Here is a 27,277-nt window from a genome sequence, read left to right as displayed (position 1 = left end):
CAAAATGAAGAGAATATAGAGACATCTTAATGTAGACGAGAGAATCCTGTCCCCTCCATTTATTTGTTTCATATACATCAATAGTTTTTCAGTTGTAATACAAAAGAAAAGTTATACAAACAGGATACCTTCTCAACTTTACCAGCTTCATTATCAGTCCTTAGTGCCTTCTTAAAGCAACATTTCATATTTTAGGTATCCGTTCCACCCTATTGCGCTCACATTCCCCTTTCGAAGTGCCGAATCACATTACAAAAGAAAAACCAACGGGTGATCCCTAACTCCTGTTGTTCTGGATAATGCCAACACGATTCTGAAGGGGTTTAAAAACTCACAAAAACATTTTTGTAGGCAATTACCAAAAAAATGGACATCCCAGTCAAGACTTATTTAACAATCCAAAATGTAAACGGTCCATTCTTGATGCAAACCACAGATTTGTTTTGTCCATTATTTCCGTCAAATGCCATGACTATGTGCGATGCTGGCTGGCTGACTGGGACAGATTTCCATCTTGAATTAAATGTTCAATGTTTATTAGTACAGCCTGTGTTGTTGTATTCTATGAGGCTGACGACTGAAGTTTGTTGTTATGAGACCTACAGAATACAGAGAGAAGGATTTTAAAAGTCCTTTGGTTTTATTAAACAATCGCATGTAGGATAAAACAAGTGATAAGGAAAACTGTAAAACAGGAACATTGTAAAATAGCCTCAGGGGATTTAGGAATGGCAGCCATGTTTGCATGAAGAAACGGGAATGCCTTTCAGTCATTTCAATTGGTACCGGTAAAAATGCCAGTCTAAATTTAAAAGAAAAACACAAACATGCAATTTCACTTTTTTTTGAAGCATGGTCCTTTATTTCAACAATGATATCCTAATAAAAGGATTTTAAAACTTTAATACCTTACAAAAGCATTAAATATCCATACTTTTTTAAGCAAACTGAAACTGCACAGATTTTGTGCATTCAGAAAGTTGCACTAAATGCGTTCTGCAAACTATATGCATGATTAGCAAATGTATTAGTCCTCGAAATGAAAACCTGAAGAGACCAGTGAACCGTTTGCAATAAACAGAGCATGAGAAAATGTCTTTAAGCGAATCCAACAAAACGTTTTGTGACAAATGCATTGATATTTACTTTCGTGTAAACAGTATAAAAAAGATCACATGACCAGCACACAAAATGACACAGGAGAGTTTCTGTTCAGTGCTTCAACATGGCTGCCGTTCTCTGACTTTCAATCAATCGAGGCATCACTGGAGTTTGGGTTTTTATTGACAGGTTTTTCATTCTCCAAACATCACTAATTTTATTTAAATATACATCAGCTTCCACTGTTAATAAAACAGAAAGTTCCATGATTCTATAACAAAGAATGACTCCGCCCCCTCCAGCCACTATGACTTATGACATCACAATCTGCAAAAAAGGATAATGGGTTGTATGAATGACATGCAAGGAGCACAAACACAAATGGTTATGTAATCAGAACACAGTGGTTGAAACTAAAACGCGTGAATATGATAGCATGCAATGCCAGTCGGAGTGACTTTTAAAAAATTCAGCTGAGCAGAATAGCAGAAACTTTTAAGGTGGACATTAAAAAGTTCATGACAAAAGATAACTAGATGTCTAGACAAATAAAATCAAATGAAAATAGAACATAGAAATAATGCATCGCTAGTTTGAAAATGCATAAAAAAATATGGAAGAGCATTTCTAAAGTAAAAAGCATAAAATCTACCTTAAAAAAAATATAAAATAAAAATTGGCACACCATATGCATATATGACATACATGAATCAGACGTTACCTGCTTGCTTTAAAAGCTTTGAGTTTCTGTACAAAGAAGGACTCCAGGAACTCTGCACACTGGTAAAAGGGCGAGTCGCTGGGGTTGTAGTAGCGGCAGTTGTCGAAGATTTTGGTCATGTCCGCTACAAACTCTGTGAGTTTGCTGTAATAGCGCTTCTGTATCCTCTCCTCCATTGTTGACAGGTCTTTAAGTGTAAACAGAAATTAATACCAAGCATCGGCTATAAAGAACTGAAACGCAACTACAATGAGTTATATTTATATATCCTACCCATCGGTTCCTTGATGATCCCATAATAATCCGGAGCGTCATTCGGATCCACTGGTTCCAGGAATGGCCAAGCCATTTTATGGGACTAACATAGAAAACAAGAACATGATTTGTAAAGTCCCTCTATGAGGGCAGTTCTTTACAGTATTATCCCGAATTACAAAATACAATGACTCCAAATTGTAAAATACACCAAGTACACTTTAACTCAGGTGTAGAAGATGCACATGTTGTACAAACCTGTAAGGAGCGCAGGATTCGCTTCAAACCCTCGTAGTCTTTATCTGTGAGCGGCGTCAGTACCGTCATGGCGTCCTCTGTAGACTGGCACTGCGGGCACACGTACTCATCGATGTGTGTGGCTTCACTCTGCAAGATGCCCACACAGCGACCATGGTACCAGTTCTGACAACGGTCGCAACCAATGTAGAACCTAAAAAAAAGCAGATAGGAACGATTAGGTTTAAAGAAATGCAAACCTTTTGATATAAAAGGGGCTGTAAGCAATGTGAGCTATTTCATGATTTAACCACGGTCATTTTCTACAACTCCAACCTCCAGGACAAAGACACTCCAGGACAAAAAAAACGGAAAAGTGAATAAAACAAAAAACAAAAAAACAATTCACATACATACGACAATGCTGTAAAAAAGATTTGGGTTTACATGGATCCACGATGATGACTTAATGCACTGTATTATGCATGCCAGGCCAGTAGATGGCGATGTTACCTTGTAAAGAAAAACTACACACATGCGCACATCCACATGCACACATCCACACGATAATACAAAATATCAAGATGGGGAAAGCATCGAGCAGTTATGTTTAGTCGGACGATGAGGTAGATTTATTAATAGTGACCCTGGATTATAAAGTGCAAAATTTTTTAAACTTTGTTGGATCAGCATTCTGAGCAGCACAAACACAAGCTGCATTTTCATTAAAGATTTGCCCAAAACTTTAGCATTATTTTTAAAAGTTGACAAAAAATATTGCGAAATGACAGCATTTCCATTATCCCTTGTTATGCAACTAAAACATAATCTTGTTGATGCGACAAGTCATTGAAAAAAAAACATGGTGACGAGTATGTTAGACTTAAGATGCCGGGTAGACCAACATGAGGATGACATCAAAATACTCTCACTGTATTTTGATGTTACAGCTTGTTGGTTCTTGAGAAACTGCATAAAGTCGAACACAACTCTTCTGTTTTGTCCTCTAACCAAACATACTGCACCATATTTAAAGAATGATCATGTGATTTTTGCGTACGTCAGGTGGCCTGTAAATGCAAAAAAAAAGTTTCCATTGCAGTTTTGTGATATGTTCCTTTTTCGAATTGCCTGAAAAAACCACCTCACCCAAGGGTAGAAACATTTTTGGGATTTATGAGAGTTACTGCAAAATCAATTTAGGCAATTTGAAGGGTAATGGAAACGCAGTTATTGTCCTGTAGGAAACTATTGTTATTTGACTCGCGCATGCTAGGGGTGAGCTACAGTGATGCACGGTTTGATCCAAAATGAGCTACGAGTCATCCAAAATTTTTTTTTTAATATATTCGAGTCTTGGTCGGTCGGGTTGGTTGAAAATATAGATGCCAATTATCTATTTTAATCAATTACTACTTTTAAAAAAGCAGGTTGGGGACAATATTTTTCATTTATTTTCTGAGTTGCCAGCGGGTTAGTTGAAAACATTGGTCGGGTGTGGGTTGTTTATACATCAACATCACTGGTGGGCGATAAATAGCCTGCAATTCTTATGCGTATCTCATCAGTAAAGCCGGTTTCGTGATTAGTAGTAAATCGCCATCACCTGCTTTCAGATAGAGCACCATTTACTACGCAGATTCGTATTTCACAGAGAAGCTCAGCAAAATCGCATACATTATCGGAGGTGATTTGTCCGTGATTTTGCCTAGCTTCTCTGTGAGATACGGCTCTGTATAGTAAATGCTGCTCCATCTGAAAGCAGGTGATGGCGATTTATCGGCCATCCCTAGCGCATGCCTAGACTGAATTAACACGTGCATGACGTCACTGCGTCTTAAAGGCGCCATTAACGTGTCATAGCTTACAGCACCTTTATTCTGCTGATATACAGTGTTGCAGTGAAATCTGAACAGATGTCTTTACTGTGATTCGTCGTATGGAGTCCTGCAGATGCAGTAGAGCTCCTCCGTGCTGCCTTCCTGTGCCCGTTTACAATCTGCGCAGATGTAGTCATCCATCTTCTTGGCTTCTTTCTCTGTGATACCCACACACTCCCCATGGTACCAGTTAGAGCACAGGTCACATCCGATGTAGAACCTGCATCAATAAAGAAGGAATATTTGATTTTCTCACACATTAGTCTTAATTCAGCTTTTTATTAATACTACCCACATTGATATTTTTTCTATAGCTGCTTAATTATTTGCATTACAGTGAATCAAAAACAATACATTTCTCAAAATTCTTACACAACTAAACATGAAATTATTGAATTTTTTTTTGATATTGTACATATAAAAGCTGACCCGCAATGAGAAGATTGGCTGTGGAGTAATTCATACACACTTTAAAGAAAAAAAAGAATCATAGCAATTTTTTTAAAACTTGTGACCTTTAAATGACAACATAATACTGTAATAAGACTCATACTTGGACTCATCGTAGGGCGTTTTGCAGACGCAGTATAACTTGATGTCCCTCTTGTTATCCTTTGAGGTAGTGGAGATCATTTTTTTCCGTTTGGACTTGGCGGCGGCCGCCGCCGCGTCTCTTTCCTCATCCCGCTTGCGTTTGTGTGCGGAGGAGGGGGAGGTAACCGTCGGTGTGTACGTGGAGAGGCCGGTGTGCGCGTGGGCAGAGGCTGCTGCCGCGGCAGCTGCGGCTGCTTGTACCGCTGCCGCCTGCGCTCTCTCCTTCTCCCTCCTCAGTTTAATGAGATCTCTCCTCAGCTCCTCCTAAAACAAAATGAAAAATGTATCTCAATTGGTAGAGCCGTGTAGTGTAAAGGTCACACATGCTGATAAATGCATTGTGACTTTTTTAAAAGCATCTTTTAAGCATTTTTATGCCATGTGGGTAACATGCTACTTTGACGCGTTAATAAATCTCTTTCTTTTTTACTTTTTTTTATAAAACTACAAACTAACTTCCCCAACATTGCACCAGAGATCTTCAAGATAAGAGTTTTTAAATCAACCAATGTTTTAAAAAAGCTGAGGTATTTCCTCTCAATTGCCAACGTTGTACCTGATATGTACAAGATACAGCATAACGTCTTAACTATAAAGCACCTGGCAGGAACCTTTACGTCCCGCTATCTTCTCACCTGCACCTGCAGCTGGAGTTCTTTATCTAGCAGTGCTCTCTTCTTCAGGATGTCGGCCTTCAGCTGCTCCTTGTGTTTGAAGAGCAGAGCCGACAGCTTGCTGGCGTTCTGCTTGGTGCGTTTCTGCTCCACAGACTCCTCTCGTTTCCTCTTTTTGGCCGCCTGCCTCTCGTCCTTATCAATTTTATCCAGGATGAACTTCATCACTTGGTTACAGACGATCATCCTGCGCAGAGAGATCAAAGAGGGTGGGGTGTTACAGGTCTCCCTGGAGACACTATTATGAAGATTTGGGGATTAATGCCGCGGGCACACTACCAGAGACTAGGCGATCCTAATTCTTGTTGTCCTAGTAACACTTACAAACAAATGAGTAGCCATTTTTATAAAAGACTCCTAAGTAAACACAGTATCTGGGACTCAAGAGATCCACAAATTACTAAATAAGTGCCAGCTTCACAAGACTAACTTTTGAGTTAGATATATCTGCTTTTTGAACTTTTAAAGAACTGTTACCCATTTACTTGCTATTATTAGATAAGAGGTGTCCAATCCTGCTCCTGGAGGGCTGATGTGTCTTTGCAAAGTTTTGCAAGTTTTGAAAGTGGGAGTGTCTACATTTATGCAAATGATGAGCGACTTTGGGAACGACTACCAATGTAAGTAAAGCAGTGAATTTCAGGTCATCTGTCAGTTACTGAGAGGACAGTTACTCTTTTATAACTGTTACTAGGACAACCAGAATTTGACAAGAGTCTCCCTTTAAGTCTTGAACACTGATTGTTTACCTACTCACTCAATAGCTGATTTTTGTTTATTTTTTTACCAAAAAAGTTAAGGATTGCAGCTTTAGAAATAATCAAGACTTTATAAATAAGGGGTTTCTTAGAGACCAAGCAATTAAAGACAAGTGTTTACCTCTGGTTCTCTTCTCTCTCAGCAGGTGTCATGGTTTTCTTCTGCTTCAACTGCTCTATGGCTACATTCTGCTTCTGAGCCACCTATATGATATAATACATAAAACTAAACTTCAGACATTTGGTATACATGCATGAAAATGAAAGGTTTAGTATACAGGGTCAGGTCAGTTAAGCTTTAATGTTGACCTCAAACTTCCCACCACAAAGCACTCAAATTAAACCATATGAATTCAATTAGGTCGTTCTATCTTGTCCGGTTATATAAATCTAACAATTTAACATTTTATGTCACGTATTTGAAAGCAGACCTGTTTCTGCAGCAGGTCACTTTGACTCGTGTTCTGCTGGCTTTGCTCTCGCTTAGCCTCCTGCTGTTTCTTCTTCTGCTGCTGTTTTTCGCAGAGCTGCTGGATTCGCTGGAGCTGTTCCTGCACGCTGGTCGTCTGTATCGTCACCAGGTTCTGGATCTGGTGAGTCTGGACCTGCCCTCCGCTCTGCTGCTGGATCTGAATAGGCAGTTGCAGTTTGATCTGCTGGGGAATTCCTGCCGTGGTCCCGACCTGCTGGACCTGAGCTTGAATCTGAGCTGCTACCTGACTCTGGATGTGAGAGATGACCTGCTGCTGGAGCCCGGGAACGCTGAGGAGTTGCGGGGGGAGCTGAATCTGGGGCTGGACTTTGGTTACTGTGGTCTGAGCCACTTGCGGGGATACGGGGAGTGTTGTGACCTGCGGAGCTGGGGCGATGGTGGGTCTCACTTGCGGCATTGGCGCTGGGGGTACGGGTGTGGGGGGCTTGGCTGCGATTTGGGGCAGGACTTGTGGCTGAGGTTGGACCTGCTCTGGAGGGTGAGGCTGCGGAGCAGAGATCGGTTGGGGAATGGCGGCGGTCGGGACGGTGGGGGCTATTTGTGGTGGCATGAGCGAGTGGGATGTTGGAGTCTGTGTTTGGGTTTGTGGAGCGGGCTGAACTGCTAGGGGAAGGAGGAGAGAGAATAAAATAAATACATTACAAATTAATACCTTTTGTAATGTTCTTCTGACAACAACTTGTTGCGCAACTTTTATCAGAAAAGTGCCTTACGTGGTTGCGTGGGTGCGGCAGGGGTGGTGGGGGCAGCTTGGACCGGGGTGCCCAACGAGGGTGTCGTACAGGGAGCGGCAGGTGTAGACACTGATACTGGGGGCATAGGAGTGAACAGGAAGCGTTGGACTTGGCCGTTGGGCATGGCGGCCTGCATGAGCTGCTGACCTGGACCAGGAATGACCGTTACGCCCTGAGGTATGACCTGCAGTTGGCCTGTGGTTTGACCTTGTCCTTGAATCACAACCGTCAAGCCCTGGCTCCCTCCGTGCTGAATGAAAATAGCAGACGTTACAGTCAGCTCTGGTAAAGTGTTGTCAACGCATAAAAGTTGAGTCTGGTACTAACCTGAGCCCCCTGGGTGAGCTGCGTCAGTTGAGCCAGGGTGAGTTTGACCTGACCCTGCTGTGGTCGGGGAGCAGGGGGTGTTTGTGGAGTCTGGGGTTGACTTAGTGCAGGGAGGCGGGGTGGACTGCCAACTGCTGGAACTCCTGAACTGGTCTGAACGGTTTGTTGCCCCTGACCTTTTTGATATTAAGAGATAATCATGTTTACATTCCAAATAAATGAAAACTTTGGTATTGTGGTGTGACTTTAACAGATGTGACTTTAAGATCTGCAGACAATTAATAAGCATCATACAATGTGACATTAATCACTGAATAGATTTGAATGAGGAATCTATGTATATTTATGTCTATGGCAGCGTTTAAGGCATGCATGCTCTGCTTGTGTGTCGGAGACTAACTTTATGAGCACCAAATGTATTATCGTCACTTATGAAATGAAGATTGGACTATTTAACTGCCTTTCTGGGCCTTCTGGAAAATTGTGAGTTGGGTTGTTGTCTATGGGGGCTCAGAAAGCTGTCAGATTTCATAAAAAATCGTCATTTGTGTTCCAAAGATGAACGAAGGTCTTATGCTGCATTTACACCAGCCGCGGTAGAGGCGGCAAGCACGGGTGATTTACATGTTAAGTCAATGCCAAGACGCGATCACATGCAGATTATTATCCTGCGGCATGGTGCGGATTGAGCATTGCCGTGGGAAAGGCAGGAGTCGAAAAATCTGAACTTTGGCGGATTTCGGCACCGCGTTAACCAATCAGGACCTTGCTGTAGTAGTGACGTGATTACAGGAAGCTAGCGGAGTGGCGGAGTCGCAGAAGCCCCTCCCATGACGCGGATTTCTGTGTGAATTTCTCGAATGACTAGAATTTCACGTGCGGATGAAGCAGGTGAACTCAAATGTTCAAGCATCCAACTATGCGCGAATAGCGTTTTTGCCGCCCCTACCGCGGCTGGTGTAAACACAACATTACGAGTGATGAATGACATGAGCGCAAGTAATTAATGACAAAATTTGCATTCTTCGGTAATACTTTTAATAAATTAACATGTATATCTATTCAATATTCAAAATATTTTGTTATTGTCCATCTTATATTCTATAAATTACCTAGCCGATAGAATTATCTCTACTTATATAATTGTTATATAAAAACTATTTTTTATGATTGAGCGAAGCCTTGTAAATACCTTGTTGAACCATCACGGGTGTGCGAATGATGGTCTTCCCAATAGTCGCAGGCTGTTGTAGGGGAGAACGAATCACTGTCATTCCTGGTCTGAGAGGTGTCCCTGTTGTTATGACCTAGACATAAACCATTACATAAGACATTATTGCAATGCTTACAGGTAGGTTTAGATGAGTCCTCTCTAGGAGGCACCACAGTTTGACTGATCTATAATCCTTAGCTCCTAATAATATAACTTCTGGTCTTCTAGAATCTCATAGCTTCATACCTGCTGAGTGGTGGTGGTCGTGTTGGGTCTGATGTTGATGGTGCCACTACGGGGCTGGAATGAAGGGAAGGATTGAGCGGTGCCCGCTGTGCTGGATGGAATGATGCCCACCACTTTCTGCTGTACTTGCACCAAACCTGTAGAGATGGATGACAAGACTTAGATCCTTCTGAAAACATTGTTTAATAGAAACACATAGTAGATAGAAAGTGAGAAATGTTACAAGTTCAAATATGTAAAAGGAGAGGCGGAGTTAAGCTTAAACCGAATAGAACAATGTATTTTTCCCAAAAACAAAAAGAAAACTACAATCCTGTACATCCAGATCAATCCACTTAACACCGAAAATATATATGTAATCTTAAAACAAGAGCCGAACTGATACGTACTGTTGATCATTAATAGACATTCCTACAAGCAGGGACAGGTACAGGAATCTTACCAAAAATATGTTGTTTCACATCTATTACCTAAAAATCTAAAGCATCTTTCACTTGCACAATTCTGTGCCTATCTGCGTGCAAGCGGGCCTAAAATATCACAATCACATGCCAATAAAGTTGGAGGCCTGCTGTACCTCCTTGTGTGGTTGGCACGTTCACTGTGACTATCTTGCTGTTGGCTGGAACAGGCAGTTTAGCTGTGATGACACTGCCGCCCATCGACCCCGTAGCAGCTGCGATGTGGAACGTTTGCCCGGGCGTGGTGGCGCTACTCGCCGCCACGGTCACAACCGAACTGGTGGAGACTGTAAGACACAGGTCTGGTCACCACCCTAACATACACGTCAATAAGGAGACAGCAGTGGTGCCCACAAACATCCATGCTGACCATGGAAACCCTACCGAACTTACATGTGATCGGACTATAGAGGAAAGTTTATGCTAATGCTTGGTATAGCAACCTCTTGGGATAGCCACATACTTGCATTACATGATGCATTTCGTAATTCAACGAAATTGTGCGAAATCAAACTTGTGTTTCAGACAGGAAATGTAAGGGTTAAGTTTGGAGACTTTACATCAATTCTTCTGTCACTCTTCTTATATTCTTAATTTCCAGTGACGATACACTTTACAGGAGTCTCATTTTTTATATAGTTTTAGATCAAAATCCATCTTTCCCTGTGTAACTTAGGGTATAAGCTAGGCACCACTGACTGTCAATGCATTTCATCTCTAAATTTCGTGCATTCCACGTATGGCATTCAGACAACAAACTATATCAAGCACAACAAAAGAGGCCACAAAACAACGAGCCATCAAAGAAAAAGGGCGAAAAAAAATCTACTCATCTAACAAAGTACACCAAAATAAAAAAATAACTCACAGAGCATCAGAGTCATGCAACTTTACAAACCATGCGTCTGTATAGCCTGTGGAAAAACTGACCTGCAGTACCTTGTTGTCCTTGCTTGTTGACCCAGGAAGCAAAGGACTGCTGGAAGTTCTTGTTTTGCTGGAATGTCACTGGAGAACCCAGCTTGGTGGCCATTACCATTTTTGGCACTGGAGTTACCGGACCGCTAGCGGTCTCCACCACCTTCTGATTAGTGGTTCCAGGTGTATTAGTTGTGCTGGTTATGGTGGATGTGTTGCTGGTGACACCAGGTCTCTGCTGCTCCAACCGTTTCTACAATATAATCATTATCAATTTCAGCTTCTAAACAAAAGAATAGGTCATTGATCTACCAAGGGTTAGCATAACAACAACAAATTATAAACTTATTGGCCCATTTCTTTCAATATTGTGCCCCTGGTAAGTAAAGGGGGCGCCCCAGGTGGGCACATGTCTACATTCCCACCTGCTGGGCTGCCAATCTCTGCTGCTTTAGCTGATTTTCCAATTGGGCTTTGATCTCTTCTGCTTTCTTCTGCACACTAACCTTAGTCGGGTCAGATGCTTGTGCCTTCTCCCTCTCAACCCTGTCAAAAAAGAAAATACTTGGGGTTTAGTTCAGGTTTAACCTGGAAAAGACGTTCATTGTTGTAGGTCTGGGATGCACACATTCACCAGTAAGGTGGAAAAAGGTGGTTTACCTTTCAGTAAAGGCTCTTATCTCCCATAGCTCCAGATCTTCTTCAGCCACCCAAGTTTCAATCACAACAGGCCCTGTCTGTTTAGCTGGTTCTGGCTTTTTTGGTCTCAGGGCACTTGACCGTAGACCTTTTCTTTGGGGCGTTGGAGTTTCTGTTAAGGTAAAATGATGGACAGACAAAACTATGACCTTGGGCGTAAATAGTGCACCTGATCTATGGCATGACGGAGAACATAAGGCAGGCAAGCATATTAGTATGTTGTTTCAGTCGTAAGGACTCTCTGTGTCATCATTACCTTTGGGGGTGTCAGGAACCCCAAGGGGACAGATAATCTTTCTGATGCAATACTCTGAACGAATGCCATAAGGCCCAACATCTCTCCGCTTGATGATCTCCGTGGTGGTGATATCTGTGTCAGATGTTTCTAAGGAATGAGAGTAAACAGGTTATTAATGGTTCCAGGATGACTTTCAAAGGTCCTGCATAAAACTTCTAATGGTAAACTGAATGGTCCCCAACCTGTTCGTGTTGTCCCTACAGCGGGTGAGGGCTTTACAGACATATCATCCCATCTGAGGCAGGCCCAGAGTAGTCGTAGCATTAGGCTCACTCCAGCCAAAGACCTCACAGTCTGGAGTCGATATCTGTATGAGATAAACTCAGATTTTTAGCCTTTAGCGAACTCCAAGTCAATAATTTCATTCAAGTAAATCTAATACGCTCACAGCTCTTCCAGGACAATTTTAGTGTGACTAATAACACTCTTAAAAGGATTCAGAAAAGGGCAGTTTCTCTCTGGACACTATTGTAAAGACTTCAGCACTAACTGGGACCAATGTAGTAATACTACAACTTCCCTTGAGGCAAACAGTATAAATTTGGTTCCATGTCATTGCTATGCGGTTGCCAGTGGTTGTTTTAGATGATTATGTGGTCTGCACAATTAGTGCAGTTCAAATGACTGAGAAGATGAGAAAAGTAAAGAAACTGACCTCCACGTGATCCCAAATGTTGGTCGAGGAGATGGGTAGGGCCAGATGTCTACGGCTGGCTTGGCATTGTAGTTAAAGATGGGAACTTCACGAATGCCACCACGCCTTGCAAGCTTCTTTAACTCATCATTGGGAAGCACAAAGATACTCTTCTTGCTGCTCTTGGTTACGAATTTGCGGTACGAGGGCAAGGCCGTCCCAGACCGCGCTTTCTTGGTTCGGGAGAACTTTAACAGCTGTACCCTGTCCTTGGTGGAATATGCTTGACTCACTGTCATAGAGGTCACAGAGGACCCGCAAGGACCTGTTTTGGTACCAGTTCGAGTTTCTGTGACAACAGTCTTACACTCTTTAGTTACTAGAGCTTCCTCGGATGAGTTTGTGACTTTGGTGACAGTAGTTGTACTTGTCGTGGAGAGTGTCGAAACAGTGCTACTAGATGCCAACTTAGAATCTGTTGGTAGAGATGTACTGATCCCATTATTGGAAGCAAGACCTGAGGACATCACTGTGCAGGACTCTGTGGATACTGTAGTCGTAGTTGTGGTGAATTGAGTAATGACGGTTGTCATCTCGCCAAGGCTGCTGCTGTTTTCAGTGATGTCGCTGCTTAAGCTGGACTCTTCTGCTGACTGCACTGGGGAGGAAACTAGAGGTTTTACTTCCTCAACTTGCATCGGCTCCACCTTTGAATTAAGACTAGGCACCTCAGGTTTTAAGTTTGGCTCTGAAGCTGCTGAGGAAGGTTCAGGTACAGACGAGCTAACAGAAGTGTCTACAGTTTCTTGGCTGACGTTTTCCAACTTGGACACTTTCTGAGGTGGTAGATAGTCCGCGTCAGAGTTAGTAACTTCATCAGATTTCACCTGAGGAATCGAGCTATTAGTCCATTCTTTAAGACACTCTTGAGTGGCATCACCATTTGTTAGCGACTTTACTGGTTCCTTCGGTGAAATTGCTTTGATTTCCTCACCAAGGCTACTGGTTAGCTCCTTTGCGTTAATGTTTTCAGTCAAATTCTCACATTGTGAGTCCACGAGGCCATCTTTGCCATTGACCTGTGGGGGTGTAGTTTTTTTTACATCCAGATTATTCTCATTGTTCTCACTGACAGTCTCTGTGCTTTCAGGTGTGGGACACACACCTTCTAAAAACATTTTGTCTGGCTTGGCGTTCAAGTTGAGGCTCGGATCAAGACTTAAAGAATTTCCATTGAGCTCGGACATTGCTACTCTACTGGCTGTTTTGGGTTCTGGTTCTGCCGATTTCTGACAGTCTTTAGGGGCCGAGTCACTTAACCTGACATCCAGGTTATTGTTCTGTCCCGATGTGTTTGTTCCCGACTGCTCTTCATCTTGGTTAAAATAAAGCTTTTTGACAACAGGGTCTTTTTCGTGTATTGCTGGGCCTGCAAGCGCATCTGTCTTGCTAGTTTTTGGAGTTTCAGGGATACTTTCTTCAAGCTTCACCTTTTGGTCTTGTGCAGCAAAGGTTTTCTCCTCCTTTTCTGTCAAAGGTTTAGAAACAGTCTGCTTGAGTTTCTCTAACCTCTCCTTCTCCTCCAGGGTGAATTGTTTGACCCGCCTCTCTAAAAGTCCATCAAGTTTTGAGGCCTTTACTTTCTTCTTGTATGCTGTTCGTTGCAGGAATCCATCACTGACATTTACTACATCAGAGAAGAGGGATTTCTGGAGATCACTCTCAGAGCTATCTTTAGTTACTTCACTTTCAAAAGACTCTCCTTTGAATGGAGAGTCATTTGATGAAGCATTTGTAATGTCAGCTGCAAACATAAGAATACACAATACAAAATAAGCTTTTTTCTTAACACAATATGCACTTGGCGATAAAACTACAACATTTACAAACAAAAAAAGGGCAAATACCTTTATCATCATTCGCATCAGTCGGGGCGCTAGTGTCCATTTTTTCTACAGATGCATTTTTCTCATCTTGCTTCCCTTCTATTTCTTCATTCTCTTTTTGTTCATCATTTACGTTGTTCTTTTCCTCTACGATTTCATTCTCCTTTACGTCTCCAACTTTGTCTTGCAGCACATCATCTTTTTCCACTGACGGCTTTTCATCAGTAGAATTCAACGATGTGCCTTGGACACTGTCCTTTTCAGCCTCATTTAGAGCAGAGTTTTCCTCTGTTTTTGCTGAAGTTTTTAGCGTTTTTGAGAAAGCTGCCTGATTGTCCACTCCCATTTTAGCTGCTACAAATAAAAAAAAAAATTTCATACTTATTCTACCAAAAGAAGCCTGTAAATTAAATTTCTGTACTCTGTAAATAGCGTACCCTCAAGTGCTTTTCGGTAGTTGGGGTTGGTGTTTCCAGGTAGTTTCGGGAGAAAGCGATGAACGTGTGTTTTACTGACCCAGCTCCAGCCTCCATACCCGGTCACCCTGTACTCCTCACCCTTCTGCTTCCACACCTGCAGATGAAATTTAAACAAAAGTCGCTGGATGTCTAGAGGAAAACACCTTTCTGTACCAGTTGGTGCTGTGCAGTACCTGGTGTTTGATGGGAAACGTGTACTTCACCCACGTGGCCTGCTGCATTGTCTCTTCATCCTCCAGTTTTTTCTCCCTCTTTTTCACCTTCTCCTTCTCTTCCCGCTCCACAGAGGTCATACGATGCAGCCTGCAGAAAGATGCAGCAGAAAAAAGAAAGATCAACAAAACTGGGACACAAGGTGACCCACAGTACATTTTTGGGAAGCTTCCAGCAAAGGCATCAGCTGAAGTATACACATGGATGTTTTTGTGTTTGGAAACAACAATGTGCAGTAAGATATTACCAGATTAACCGAACATGAAAATAAGCATTTCATTGCACCAACAATAAATTGAACATGACAATGACTCAGAATTGAGTTACATCATGGGTCATATGACGTTGCTATAAAGAACATTATTTGGTGTATTTGGTGTAATACAGTGCATTTACATTGTTTAAAAATAAAAAACACATTTTCCACATACCGTACATTACCTTTCTAAAACACGTTTATATTTACAAACTCAAAATTATTCTGAAATGTGCGGTCTACTCTGATCTAGTGTGGCATAATTGGCCGAATATCTCAAGTTGTGACGGAAATGTATCTTTCAATTAAATGTAAACGGGTTAAAATTTCAAAATAAATTTGCAGATTACTTGTCTAAAATTTCTTGTTTTATTTCATTTTACAAGAATATTTGGGGGATAATTGCAAAAATGTCAATGTGGTGTAACCATTGCGTGTCAGTTAGTGTAACTAGCATTTTTTTAAAGGAAAATATAAATATATTCATAAAAAAATGTGGAATAAAATATAATCATCTAGTTTTGTTTATTAATATTATTTTTTACATACATTTTTACATCATTTGTCAAAGATTATGTAGAAAACAGAGCTGTTTTCAGCCTATTTCAGGACAAATATTACAAAAAAGCATTAACATTTACATTTACAAATAACTAATAAATTATATTTAAAATTATTAATTTTTTTGATGATTACGCTTACATGCCATCAAGGTGGATAAAATATTTTATATTTCTCAATCTTTGGCGCAATTGGTGGTTACACCAATATTATAGTTTATAATATTTTTATTGCATAAAATTAACATAAATACACTGTGCATTGAAATAAACCTGATGTGTGCTCTAAAACTAATTTTTTGAAAGATTTTTGAATTTTTTATCTTGCCAAACCATTTTTTACCCTACAGCGAGGGTCATTTGCGTATACATTTGCATCACATGACCTATTTAAAGGGAGCATATTATGCTATCTTTACAAAATATTTAATCTAAAATAAGTGTCAGGTGTCCCAATAATTTGTAATCTAAAAAATGGATCCATGCTAAGAATGTATCTCCATTACCAACCATGGGTAGTGTCTGCACCACTGGGATGTCACATTGGGCAGAAAACTTAAATGATATTATTTCAGACACTGTTTTTGATTTATTTTGAATGTAAAAAAATGGGTGGATTTTTATCAATCTTACTAATAGGGTGGTTGTGTACAGACACATTTATGTATAGACAATATTGAAAAGTGAATTCGGTATAGTAGGTCACCTTTTAATCATGGCAAGTAATGCTTTACTATATCCCTGGATGTGTGAGTTTTTTGTTTGCTGAGCAAAATATTCTTCATTAATTATATCCAAATTCAAAATGTCCTAATATTTGTATTTATTTAAACTGACCTTGTGTGACCCAGGGAATCCTTCCACATCGGCAGCATGACCACTGGTTTGATAGCACATTCTAGAATGGCCAAAGCTAAAGCGAATTCTCTTGCCTTGCTGCACATCTGAACAGCTTTTATCCAGTTGGTCCTAGAGCAAAAAAGAGTGGCAGGGTTCAACAGGTTACAAAACAACTATTTATCTTCCAAGTAACTTTACCTGATCAGAAACCATTTGTATAGGTGCAGGACTTTTACCTGTGTGAGGCCCAGTTTGGATGTAGGAATGGTGCAGGGACATTGTTTTCAAGCTGGATGATGGTTAACCTCAGTGTAGACAAAGTCAGCGATTTTGACCCATACAGCGAACCGTTCCACTTGAATTCAGCAGCAGTGGTCATGCAGAACTTGTGGGAGAGATGTCTGCGTTTGTCGTGGTCCTCGCGATGTTGGTGTTTGTTCAGCGCCAGCGTGTTAGTGCTGTACTGGTTGTGGTAGACGCGAAATTTTCCCTCGTGGCCGAGCTTGAAAAAGCCGCCGCTGATGCCCTGCTTGTTGAAATCTCTCTTTGAGCCAAAGGATGACAGCGGCGAAGACTGAAACAACATATGTGGGAATTACCATTCAGTACATGATGGATAATGTAGAAACAGATTAAAGGAAAAAATTAAAATTCTGTCATAATTTACTCATCCTTATGTTGTTTTAAACCGGTTTCTTTATTCTGTTTACAGGGTTCCCAAGTCAAATGTCAAATTCCCTGACTTTGACTAAAAAGCTGAATTTCCATGTCCTATGTCTGGGATGCTGTAAGCCTGGATAATGTAGTGTACACGGTGAGTTTATAAAAATGTAGCTTAAATGCGTGAAATGAATAAACAGGGCCAATAAATAGCGTTTAAATTGTAGTAAGCAAAGGTTTGGACCCGGAAATGGTATTGCTTACATCACAAGTTAACAAGTGGATTACATTTTGATAAATTGAAACCAAAAAAATTTAAAGCAACAACATTTTTTTAAAACTCCATGATATTCCAGAAATTACAAGACCCGTGGGAACCCTGTGTTGAATTTAAAATTAGGGCTTCATACCAACTAATCGCATCGTTTGCAGAATAAAAGTTTTTGTTTACATCATATATGTGTGTGTATTGTGTAAAATAATTTTGTATATATAAACACACACAGAAGCAAGTATATATTGAATAAATATTTACATGTGTATATACATTTTTATTAGTGCTGGGCAAAGATTAATCGTGATTAATCGCATACAAAATAAAAGTTCATTTTTGCATAAAATGTGTGTGTGCTGTGTCTAATTATTATGTATATTTAAACACTCATACATATATTCATTTCAGAAAATTTTTATTTATATATAATTTTATAAATGTGTATAAAATATAGAATATATAAAAATAAAAAAATATATATATACACACGTTAATGTTTTGTTAACATATACACGAATGTGTGTGTATTTATATATACATAATAATTACACACAGCACACACATGTATATTATGCTAAAAATCACTTTTATTTTGTATGCGATTAATCTTTGCACAGCACTAATTTTTATATAATTTATATTATATATAAATATGAATACTTAATATATACACATATTTTGTTTTCCAAAGACATGTGTGTGTATTTATATATACATTATATTATATATTTATACACAATACACACACATATATGATGTAAACAAAAACTTTTATTCTGCAAACGATTAGTTGCGATTAGTTGTTATGCAGCCCTATATGAAAGAAGATATTTTGATAAATTAGGTAAGCACACAGTTGAAGCTACCCATTAACTTCCATAGTATTTGTTTTTCCTACTATGGAAGTCAATGGTCAACAAAATATCTTTTTTTTGTGTTCAACAGAAGAAAGAAACTCATGAGGATGAGTAAATGATGACACTCATTTTTTTGCAGTGAACTATCCCTTTAAGTGTATTTCATGTGTATACAAAGTAAATGTGGGCGTGTTCTTTAAACTTCTTTTACTCACCTCCTTAAGTGCTTTGTATCCATCCTGAGAGCTGCCATCCTTGTCCTGCATGACCTTGCGTTGGCTCAACTTGCTATCAGGGTTGCGGAGTCGTGTAACCATGCGCGAAGCTCCTGTCTTTACGCCATCTCCATTAGCTTTATTATCACCTAAAACAAAAAAGGCCAAAACGCTGTCACAGCTTTGAAACTTTAACAAGCTACAGTTCGAAGTTCCTTTTTAGCGCTTCTTCACGCCCAGGTGTGGATGCTTGCGCACCTGCATCTTCCTGGCTGTTTAAGGAAGACTGTGAAGACCGATCCGCCAGGTCAGGTTCCTCTGGAGCCCGCAGGCAATCGGAGATGGAGAAATTACTGCTGCAGCTGTTGTCATCTGCTGTGGATGGAGGTTCAGTTACCAGTACAGAATTCCCTTCACTTTGACCAACCGACTCTGAGCTTTTACCTACAGGAAGTGACATAAAAAAGGAATTGAGGACACTGAGGGCAATGCCATGGCATACAATCACATACAATAAACAGCAGGTGATATATACTAGTCAACATTTCAACTGGATCAAAAAAAGTTAATCAAATTTGTCTTAAGACAATAACATGTATTGTTTAAAATTTTAGACGACTTTTAGGAAAGGTTTTGATCCACTTGAAATGTTGACTAGTGTAGTTTTGCAATCACAAACTAAACAAATTATTGTGAAACCAGCATAGCTGCATACTATTATAGATCCTTTCTATACTTATAGTAAATGCGCTACGCCACAGACACTGTATTGTTGGCTATGATCCAGTGCTCTATAGGTAACAGTAGGGTGTCACTTGTGCCAGCAGGGACTTTTTTTTCGTTAGTGAAAGGTTTGTTTTTTGCTTGGCCAGAGATGGGGAAACAGAGCAGCTGGTTGGGACAGTCGACTGTTATGTGACTTGAACACAAACTAAAAGCGTTCATTATTAAATCTTTAACCGTACCTGCCAACTCTTTTACCCCCTCTGTACTTTCCTTCTCCTCCTTGGCGGAAGACCAAGTCACGGCATTCCCTGGGGGACTCTGGGAGTCGGTTTTAGACGTTGTGACCGTCTCAGGAACACCGGTCCCACTCTCTTCATCAGCCGGGACAGCTGCAGCTGAAATGTGAATTGACAAACAAAACACGGTTTCGTTAATAATGAATTAATAAATAAAATACTACCAAAAAAAAAAAAACCGTATAAGCTGTTAGTAATGGAATAACAATCAAATGAGGTTAATAATGCACCAGTGAGCATCTATGAACACAATAAACATATCCAAGGCTAACAACAAGTCACAATTGTTTGCTTAATGTAACAAAAGCAAAATAGGTGGATAAAAGCTTTTGATTTATGAATATCCAAGATTACCAAACTAAATCAACCTCTGTGGATGTCAAATCAACATCAATTGACATTTTTTGAAAAAGCACCCCTATCGAAGCACCCGGTCATCCGATACGATTACTCGCGGGATTAGTTTACATCACTAGCATGGATGAAAGCAATGCTGTCCTCTAAAACAGTGGTTCTCAAACTTTTTCCGCTTGCGGCCCCCCTTGTGTACGGTGCATTCCTTCGTGGCCCCCCAAAGAAAATTTATGACAAAAAACTGTTCTAAAATTTTACATTTTAATTAAACAAAACATATTCAATTATACAAAGTAGTGCTGTTGGTTAGTAGCCTTATTTTTTTAGGTTTAATTACACAGAATTCATGATAAATTAATGTATTTTATAAAATGTCATAAAACTGGGGCCCTCCTGGCACCATCTCGCGGTTTTTATATATATAAAAACAATACGTTGTACAGATGTTCCAAAATGAGTTCTGCAGCTCTCACCATTTGCGGACGTCTGCTCGTTCGTCGAGTTTTCATTACTGGAATCTTGTTTTGAACACGATCCATTTGCAGGAATCCCAGTGTCGCTCCCTCCTGGTTCACCAGAACCCAATTCTGCTTCCTGTCTGGCCTTCTCAGCCTCCTCTGCCGCCCTTCGTTTCACTTCCTCAAGCTCCGCCTCCTGCTTGGTCTTCAGGCGGTCCAGTATCACATCTGAAATGAATGAAAAGTCAGCTTTTGATATACTATAAGTATTAGCCAAATCTTAGGAATTACACATTTATATATTGATGCATAGGCAGGTCAGTTGTCAGAATCACACAAAAATAATAGATCATAAAATCTAAACATGCACAGAATCAGCCTGAAATATGAAAGTATGTAAAAGCACAACCGAACCGGGTCAATAAAAAACAGAACTGCATATTACTGATGCAGCAAGGTATGAAAAAATAAAATGATTTTGTCTAAATTTCCATAATGTTTTCCACCTGCCCGTCTGCCCGAGTACACCCTTACCAACATTAAACAAACTATTTATTCAATGCAATGTGACAGTAATAAGATTCAACTGCAAACGACATTCATTACAAATGTGCGACTACAACACTGTTGCTAGCAGTTACTTGTTAACAAAATGAAAATATTCATAACAGCTGTCCAATATGAACCTGTAAAAAACACACAATTCCATTTCCAAACACTATCCTTTCCCTTCAACCCTTAAGATGCATTGTGGCCTTACGCTTGTTAATCATTTACATGCAACAGCCTACAAGATATTGTTACGTTTAAAAATAACTCCTTGTAACTTTCCAGAATAGGCACTTTTAAGATACCACATAAAAACAAAGTTTGCACAGAGGAAGTTAAACACAGCACATGAAAAAACTACAGCATAAAAAGCAGTATTTTCATAAATGCAAGAAAAATTTGAGCAGATCCATACTTTACAGAAGGGATGCACAAATTTTTTCCTACCAAGTGCCAAAAATCAAACCTGACTAAGAGTTAGTTAAAGTTAATGTTGCTGTGTTATATCAAAATTAAAGTTGCCCTAATTCTCCTAATTTATAATTTTCTAATATAAAAAAATAAGCAAACATTACTCTGTTTATGCATAACTAATGCAGTTTTATTTTCAAAGGTAACTGTTGTAAAAAGAAATAATTTTTCCAATATTTTTTTTGTGTGCCACTGCCTCTCTATTATTAGCCTATAGTACCTGAGTTCATCAAGTTTTGTGAGCATGCTATACACCTTCAAATGAATTGCCATTGAATATTACATGTTTTTTAACAAGTAAAATGAGGTTTAAAAAATCGTTAAAGAATTTTTTGGTACAATACTCAGTAAATTGCTGATTGTGATGATTTGAATGAATTATGGATTTGTATGTTTTATTGTATTGTTTTTTATTTTCATGGATTAATGTATTGTAACCTTGTTTTTTACTTGTTGGACCCCAGGAAGAATAGCCACTACCCTGGGAAAGGCTAATGGGAATCCAAGTATGCATGTAAATAAAAAAATTGCATTTCATTTAATTTAATTAATTTAGTTTCATTAAAAAATATAACCATCTGCATCAATGACGTTTATCTCACATAGAATGAGCCAAATTAAAGGTCATTGGGGGCAAATTTTTGGCTTGCAGGCCCTAGTTTGTGCATCTCTACTTTATTTGCATTATTATAGCTGATTTTATAATTGTGCATTCATTGACTATATCAGAGCCAGATGCATTCAGAAGCAAATCAGTGAACATTTAATATGGCTTTTAGTATAAAAATTCCAAACTGTCCCTATGATGAAAGCAGATGGGTACTAGAGACAGCCTGGTCACGGTTTACTTTAAAGCAGCTTTTGCATTTGCAATTCTTCCACAATTGTTAGTAAAATAACTAGGGCTATTGGATACAATGGTTTTTTACAATGCATCGTGATGCTAATGTAATTTATCAATGCATCGATGCATAAAACCAAATGTAAAGTGTAAAACCAAATGTAAAGAGTTTTAATGCGGGGTGAGAGAGAAATAAAGACAGAGAAAGAGCCGCAACAGTAAAAGTGTGAGGGAGACACATTAACCTGTGCAGCAATATTAAAAATTAAGGATGCAGAGTAACGTTATGCATCGAGATGTTAGATTGAATCGAATTGTTGACATTTTAATCAAATGTATTAAATGTAAAAATCACCTGTTCATGCAAGAAATTTGTAACTAGTAGAACTGAAATATGCCTCGTTTTTACAGAGCTGACACCATTAAAAACACGTAATTTATAAGAAATGCCAATGACTAAATTTTACAAAAATATGTGTGCATGTTGCTCAAATGAACAAACTGCTAAACAACTTGCATGTCTATAAATAGACATTTTTTTAGGCTGCATTTACACTGTCTGTTTCAAGTGACTCAATTCAGATTTTTCCCCTCAGGTGGCACAGATCGGATATGACCTAAGGATGTGTAAGCAGGAAAAAAAACGGATAATATCCAACATTTTCAGATCGGTTTCAGGCCTCATTCATATGTGGAAATTAATCTGATATGAATCGGATACATGCATTCGCGTCCGCAATGTAAGCGGGACAGATCGGATATTCTCATCTGAAGACGTGTCGTGCATCATTGAAAATGCAACGCTGGCAAATGACGTCACCTCTGGACACCACCCATGCTAGTAATGTTGAAGTTTTATGTCTTGTTCCAGAAATAAAGCTATACAATCTTATTAAATCAGTTTGTCGGTGTCCACTGCATATCACGACATTTTACTTCCTCTGTGCTTTAAGCTGTTTTAGGTCAGTATGTCTACGTTGAATTGTTTTGCCAAGTATTTAGTAATTGTAAATATTAGACATAAGTGTAAGTCCAGCCTTAGTCAAACATTACAAATGGAATTATTTGATGCCAGAAGTAATTTTTCCTGAGGGAGTTTTTCCTGCACAGTGTTTGAACAAAATAAATAATTGGCATTGAAGCTCACATGGAGGATATTAATGTACTTTGTTTGCATTTAAGCTCTTTTTAATAAATAAATGGAAAATAAAACCTGGATTTTAATAACTTCGCCACAGCACAAAGTAATACTAAACTTTTATTTGCACAAGATTGCAATAAGATTGAGAAATACGAGTTTGGATAAGTATATCTTCACTTACCATTGGCAACAGTGAGGTACGCCTTGGTATTTCCACGAGCCTTGTTAGTGAGCTCCTCTGTAATGTCCATGTGAGAATGGACCTCCTCTCTCATCTCCTCCATCACAGAGCAAAGGTCATTCTCCCAGTACTGCTTATCCAGAACCTCCAACAACTCACCTAGCTGAACTTTAGTGCTATAGTACCAGGTCTTTTTATTTTCATTATCGCCATCCTCCTCTCTATAACACATCAAAACAAATAAACATATATTACATTAAACACAGTTGCAAAGTTTTGGAACTGAATCTAAAGGGACCGAACATTTATCAGCCCTGTATGTATGGCTTGAATGTAATTTAAGTTGCTTTGATTAAAAAAGAAATCATATATTAAAATAATAAAATCGGAGACACGCTATAAATACTCACATAATAATCCTCCTGTTCAGAAACCAGTATTTTCTCTGATGCCGGTCATAACCGATAGGCTCCTGTCGGATGTACGGCCTGCTCTTCTGGAACTCCGTCAAGCAGTCCGTCACGCCAGGCACTTTGTGCGCCACGCAGATCTCACACTGCCACTCGTCCTCGGGCACCTCCTCCAGAGGCGGCTTCACGCACTCCAGATGATACACCGCCGAGCAGGTCTCGCAGCACAGCAAATCGCCCAGTCTGTGGCACACCCGGCAATGGTCGTCGTACTGAATGACACCCTCGGACATCAGCTCCTCACGAGCTAGGTTGGTGGTGAGGAATTGGTCCACTAGGAACTGCAGGACCTTGACTTTACTCTCCAACGGGCTGAACGGATACTCTTCCCCCTCCAGGTCCGGGAGAACGTGGTGATATTCAGGGTCGCTCTCGCAGTAAGCGCGCACTACTTCCGGCCAGGTCATGCCGTCGATGAAGTACAGCGTGGAGTTCACGCTGTCCTTAAGGTCCGCAGGTCCGAACGTGGTGTTGGACGTGTCCTCTTCCCGCAAGATAGCTTTCAGCAGGGAGATGTGCGTCTCTGCCATTAACGTGCACTGCTCCTGACCTACCAGAGCAGCGCAGAAGTCCTCGAAACGGAACGGGGAGAGGCGCAAGACGGTGCTGAAACTGCGGAGGACCTCGTAAATGGCTGACGCGTTAAGAAGCTGCTCGTTGGGAATGAGGAGATCCTCGGAGGACACGGGCAACTCAAGGAAAGGGATCTCCTTTTGTTCGAGAATAGGAGAAGGTGGCCGTCTTGGTCTTGGCCTTTTTCGACCTACTAAACGAAAGACAAACAATCAGTTTTGACCGAACAGGTAAAATTCTATATGAAACATGCAGAGAGAAGCAAAATGTAGGGCAGGACTTAATGTGAATGTTCATGAGATGGGTGGGTTTGAAATAAGTTTTAAGTTTGTTTGTCATGTGCACAAAATGTCAATGTCGAATTATTATGAAGAAAAAAAGACTTATCTTTTTTTTAAATAATGTGCACTCATGCATCAATACGGTGCATTAATAAAGTAAATAGTGTCCAATTTTATATCACGTTTACTAGAAGAGATCTGAGTGTCACAAAGTACAGGTTTAATTTATCACGCATAACTGAATCTATAATTTATTCCCAATTACAACTAATTTCCATGAGAAATACTCATTAAGCATTAAAATGTCTAAAGGCAACGTCATAACTCGCGCCGTGACATCACTGGCAACACCGTGACGTTATCACGGGTGGATATTCAACTTCCTCGCGCATCAGGTGCAGCAAAACTGGCGCTGCATTTCAAAACAAGCGGCCGCATGCTGCCCTGTCACCAGCTGTACTTCAGCTTCATACAGCAGTCAGGAAAGCATTGGGTCCATGATAATGGTCAGGGATAGTAAGTACACAACATCTGAATATAGCTGCATACTTTATAGAATACAGAAATCATAACGTTTACATTAAATTGAGCAACGTTTATTAATACATTTGTTTATCAATGCGGGTCAATCAAGTAACGTTAGCGAGATGACAGGCTAAGTGAGAGTAGGCAAGTTTGTGTGCTTTAAGTTAGCTTTTGGGTTTCAAAGTGATTTGTTATCTCCACCCATTAAAATTAATATTTAAATGACCTTTATTCATTAAAACTATAAAAATAATAAAAATAGTTATTTAAAGGTGCATAAATGCGATAAGGCTACCTGGCTAACGTTAGCAAATAAATAAATGGCAGGAGATCTTGACTTTACGTTGCCATTTAAACTTTTAACGTTATGCATGGAAGGAAGATGTCGTAAAATAAAAAGATAGGTTCACTACAAATTATGCAATAATAAAGCATCCTCTATCTAAATTTTAATCCGCGCTGTAAATTTATCACATTAAAATGAAGCAGTATGCTAAAGCTAAATGCTAAACCCGAGGCCTCTGCCAGCGCAGAAAAGCACCAGGATCCATTTTGAGTGTTTCGTTCAACAATGAGAGATGCACCGCGGATCTCTGATTTGCAAGCCTGCACACAGATAAGTCCCACCATACGATCAGTGTGTAACGTTACCTGCAGCGCTACCGTGGCTGCTCTCCGTGCAGTAACTCGCATCATCTTCATCCTCTCCCTCCAGCTCCTCCAGGTAGTCCGACTCATCGTTGATGGCCTCCTCCTCGTCTTCCTCCTCGTCCGACAGATGCTCCTCAATGTATTCGTCCAACTCTGAGCGCAAACTGACCGCATCGTCGTCATCTTCGTCGCTTTCGTGGTCGTCGTACACCACCCCGCTGGTGGCGCTCCGCCGTCCCCTGCCTCTGCCCGTTCCCCTACCTCTCCCCCTGCCTCTCGTACCCGCGGATCGCGCTTTCCTCCGGCCTCGTGTCGTATGATGATGGCTTCCTCGTTTAGGGCTGACAAACTCCTCGTCCGATGACCCTCTCACTTTCGGCTTCAAACTCCGACGGGGTCTTAGACCGCGCACCGGCCCCGACGAGGGCTCCTGCATCAGTGGGGTTTTGGGCGGCCTGCCTCGTCTCCCCCTCATTATGGATAAAAATCTATTCTCTTCAGTTTAGCGTTTTGCGTGCTCCTCGCGCGCATAAAACCCGGAATTTCGGGCACCACCGTCAAGTTGATGCCGTGGAGGCGATCGTGCACCAGTCCCGCGGAGCCCCGGTCTCGGTTAACGCGAGAAAGCTTAAAACGATCGTCTTGCGCCCCGCTTTAGGTCGCTCGTAGCCGCCATATTCCTTCCTCTCTCTCTCCGTCTACTGACAACAGACAGCAGGCCTAGTGCTGAGGTCACGTGATCAGCGCTCAATCCGAGCGTTTGCTACTTTTTAACCACGATTTTTGTTTTATTTTGCCGTTTGTAAACGCGTTCCTGCAGCGCGAGTTACTTTCGTGCCGTCCTCATGCGCGGAAAACGCGTTGTGTGCGCGCGTTTGATGTTTTAATGTGGATTGCGTGGCAGTGGGTATTGTTATCTGCTAGCTCAGTTTAAAATACTCTGCGTGTTTCTTCAAACGTTGAGATCAAGGGTTCATTGAAACAGGTTGATAGCAAAGTACCACACTGAAAAAAGAAATGCATTACATTATCTGATTTTTTTTAAATTTAAGTTCATTATCGTATGCATAGACAACATTAAACAATAAATACAAGCAAGGTGAAAAATATTGGTAACACTTTTCAATAAGGTTGTATTTGTTAACATTAGTAAATGCATTAGCTAACATAAACTAATAATCAGCAATAGTTTTTTTTTTCATTTATTAATCTTTGTTATCTATTTTTAAACCAATACAATTGTTCGTACTAGTTTATTGTGTATTAACTAATGTTAC

The 27,277-nt window shown here is 40.2% G+C and overlaps 1 protein-coding gene across 11 annotated transcripts; it reads right to left on the bottom strand.

The window, feature by feature from the left end:
• Positions 1 to 26: 26 nt before the first annotated feature.
• On the bottom strand, positions 27 to 26,837 carry bptf (bromodomain PHD finger transcription factor). 11 transcript variants are annotated; one of them, XM_065252875.2, is made up of 32 exons: positions 26,001 to 26,837; positions 23,911 to 24,736; positions 23,501 to 23,721; positions 20,333 to 20,545; positions 19,449 to 19,604; positions 18,742 to 18,927; positions 18,484 to 18,632; positions 16,714 to 17,051; positions 16,475 to 16,606; positions 14,782 to 14,911; positions 14,567 to 14,702; positions 14,151 to 14,483; positions 12,265 to 14,047; positions 11,792 to 11,916; positions 11,568 to 11,696; positions 11,273 to 11,423; positions 11,038 to 11,158; positions 10,625 to 10,865; positions 9,811 to 9,981; positions 9,234 to 9,370; positions 8,967 to 9,081; positions 7,775 to 7,950; positions 7,427 to 7,697; positions 6,652 to 7,313; positions 6,342 to 6,424; positions 5,424 to 5,649; positions 4,748 to 5,052; positions 4,241 to 4,414; positions 2,336 to 2,528; positions 2,096 to 2,180; positions 1,823 to 2,009; positions 27 to 599 (listed from the first exon to the last, which is right to left on the bottom strand). In XM_065252875.2, exons 1-32 carry the CDS (start codon positions 26,473 to 26,475, stop codon positions 563 to 565), a joined length of 8,667 nt encoding a protein of 2,888 aa, XP_065108947.1. In that variant the 5' UTR covers positions 26,476 to 26,837; the 3' UTR covers positions 27 to 562. The 11 variants fall into 11 exon arrangements, with proteins under 11 accessions (XP_065108947.1, XP_065108951.1, XP_065108948.1 ...); XM_065252879.2 differs by having other exon boundaries at positions 6,652 to 7,316; positions 11,119 to 11,158; XM_065252876.2 differs by having other exon boundaries at positions 6,652 to 7,316; positions 14,151 to 14,480.
• Positions 26,838 to 27,277: the final 440 nt, after the last annotated feature.

Source organism: Paramisgurnus dabryanus, chromosome 3 (assembly GCF_030506205.2).
Source record: "Paramisgurnus dabryanus chromosome 3, PD_genome_1.1, whole genome shotgun sequence".
NCBI lineage: Eukaryota > Metazoa > Chordata > Actinopteri > Cypriniformes > Cobitidae > Paramisgurnus > Paramisgurnus dabryanus.
This window is presented reverse-complemented; position numbering and strand designations above follow the sequence as displayed.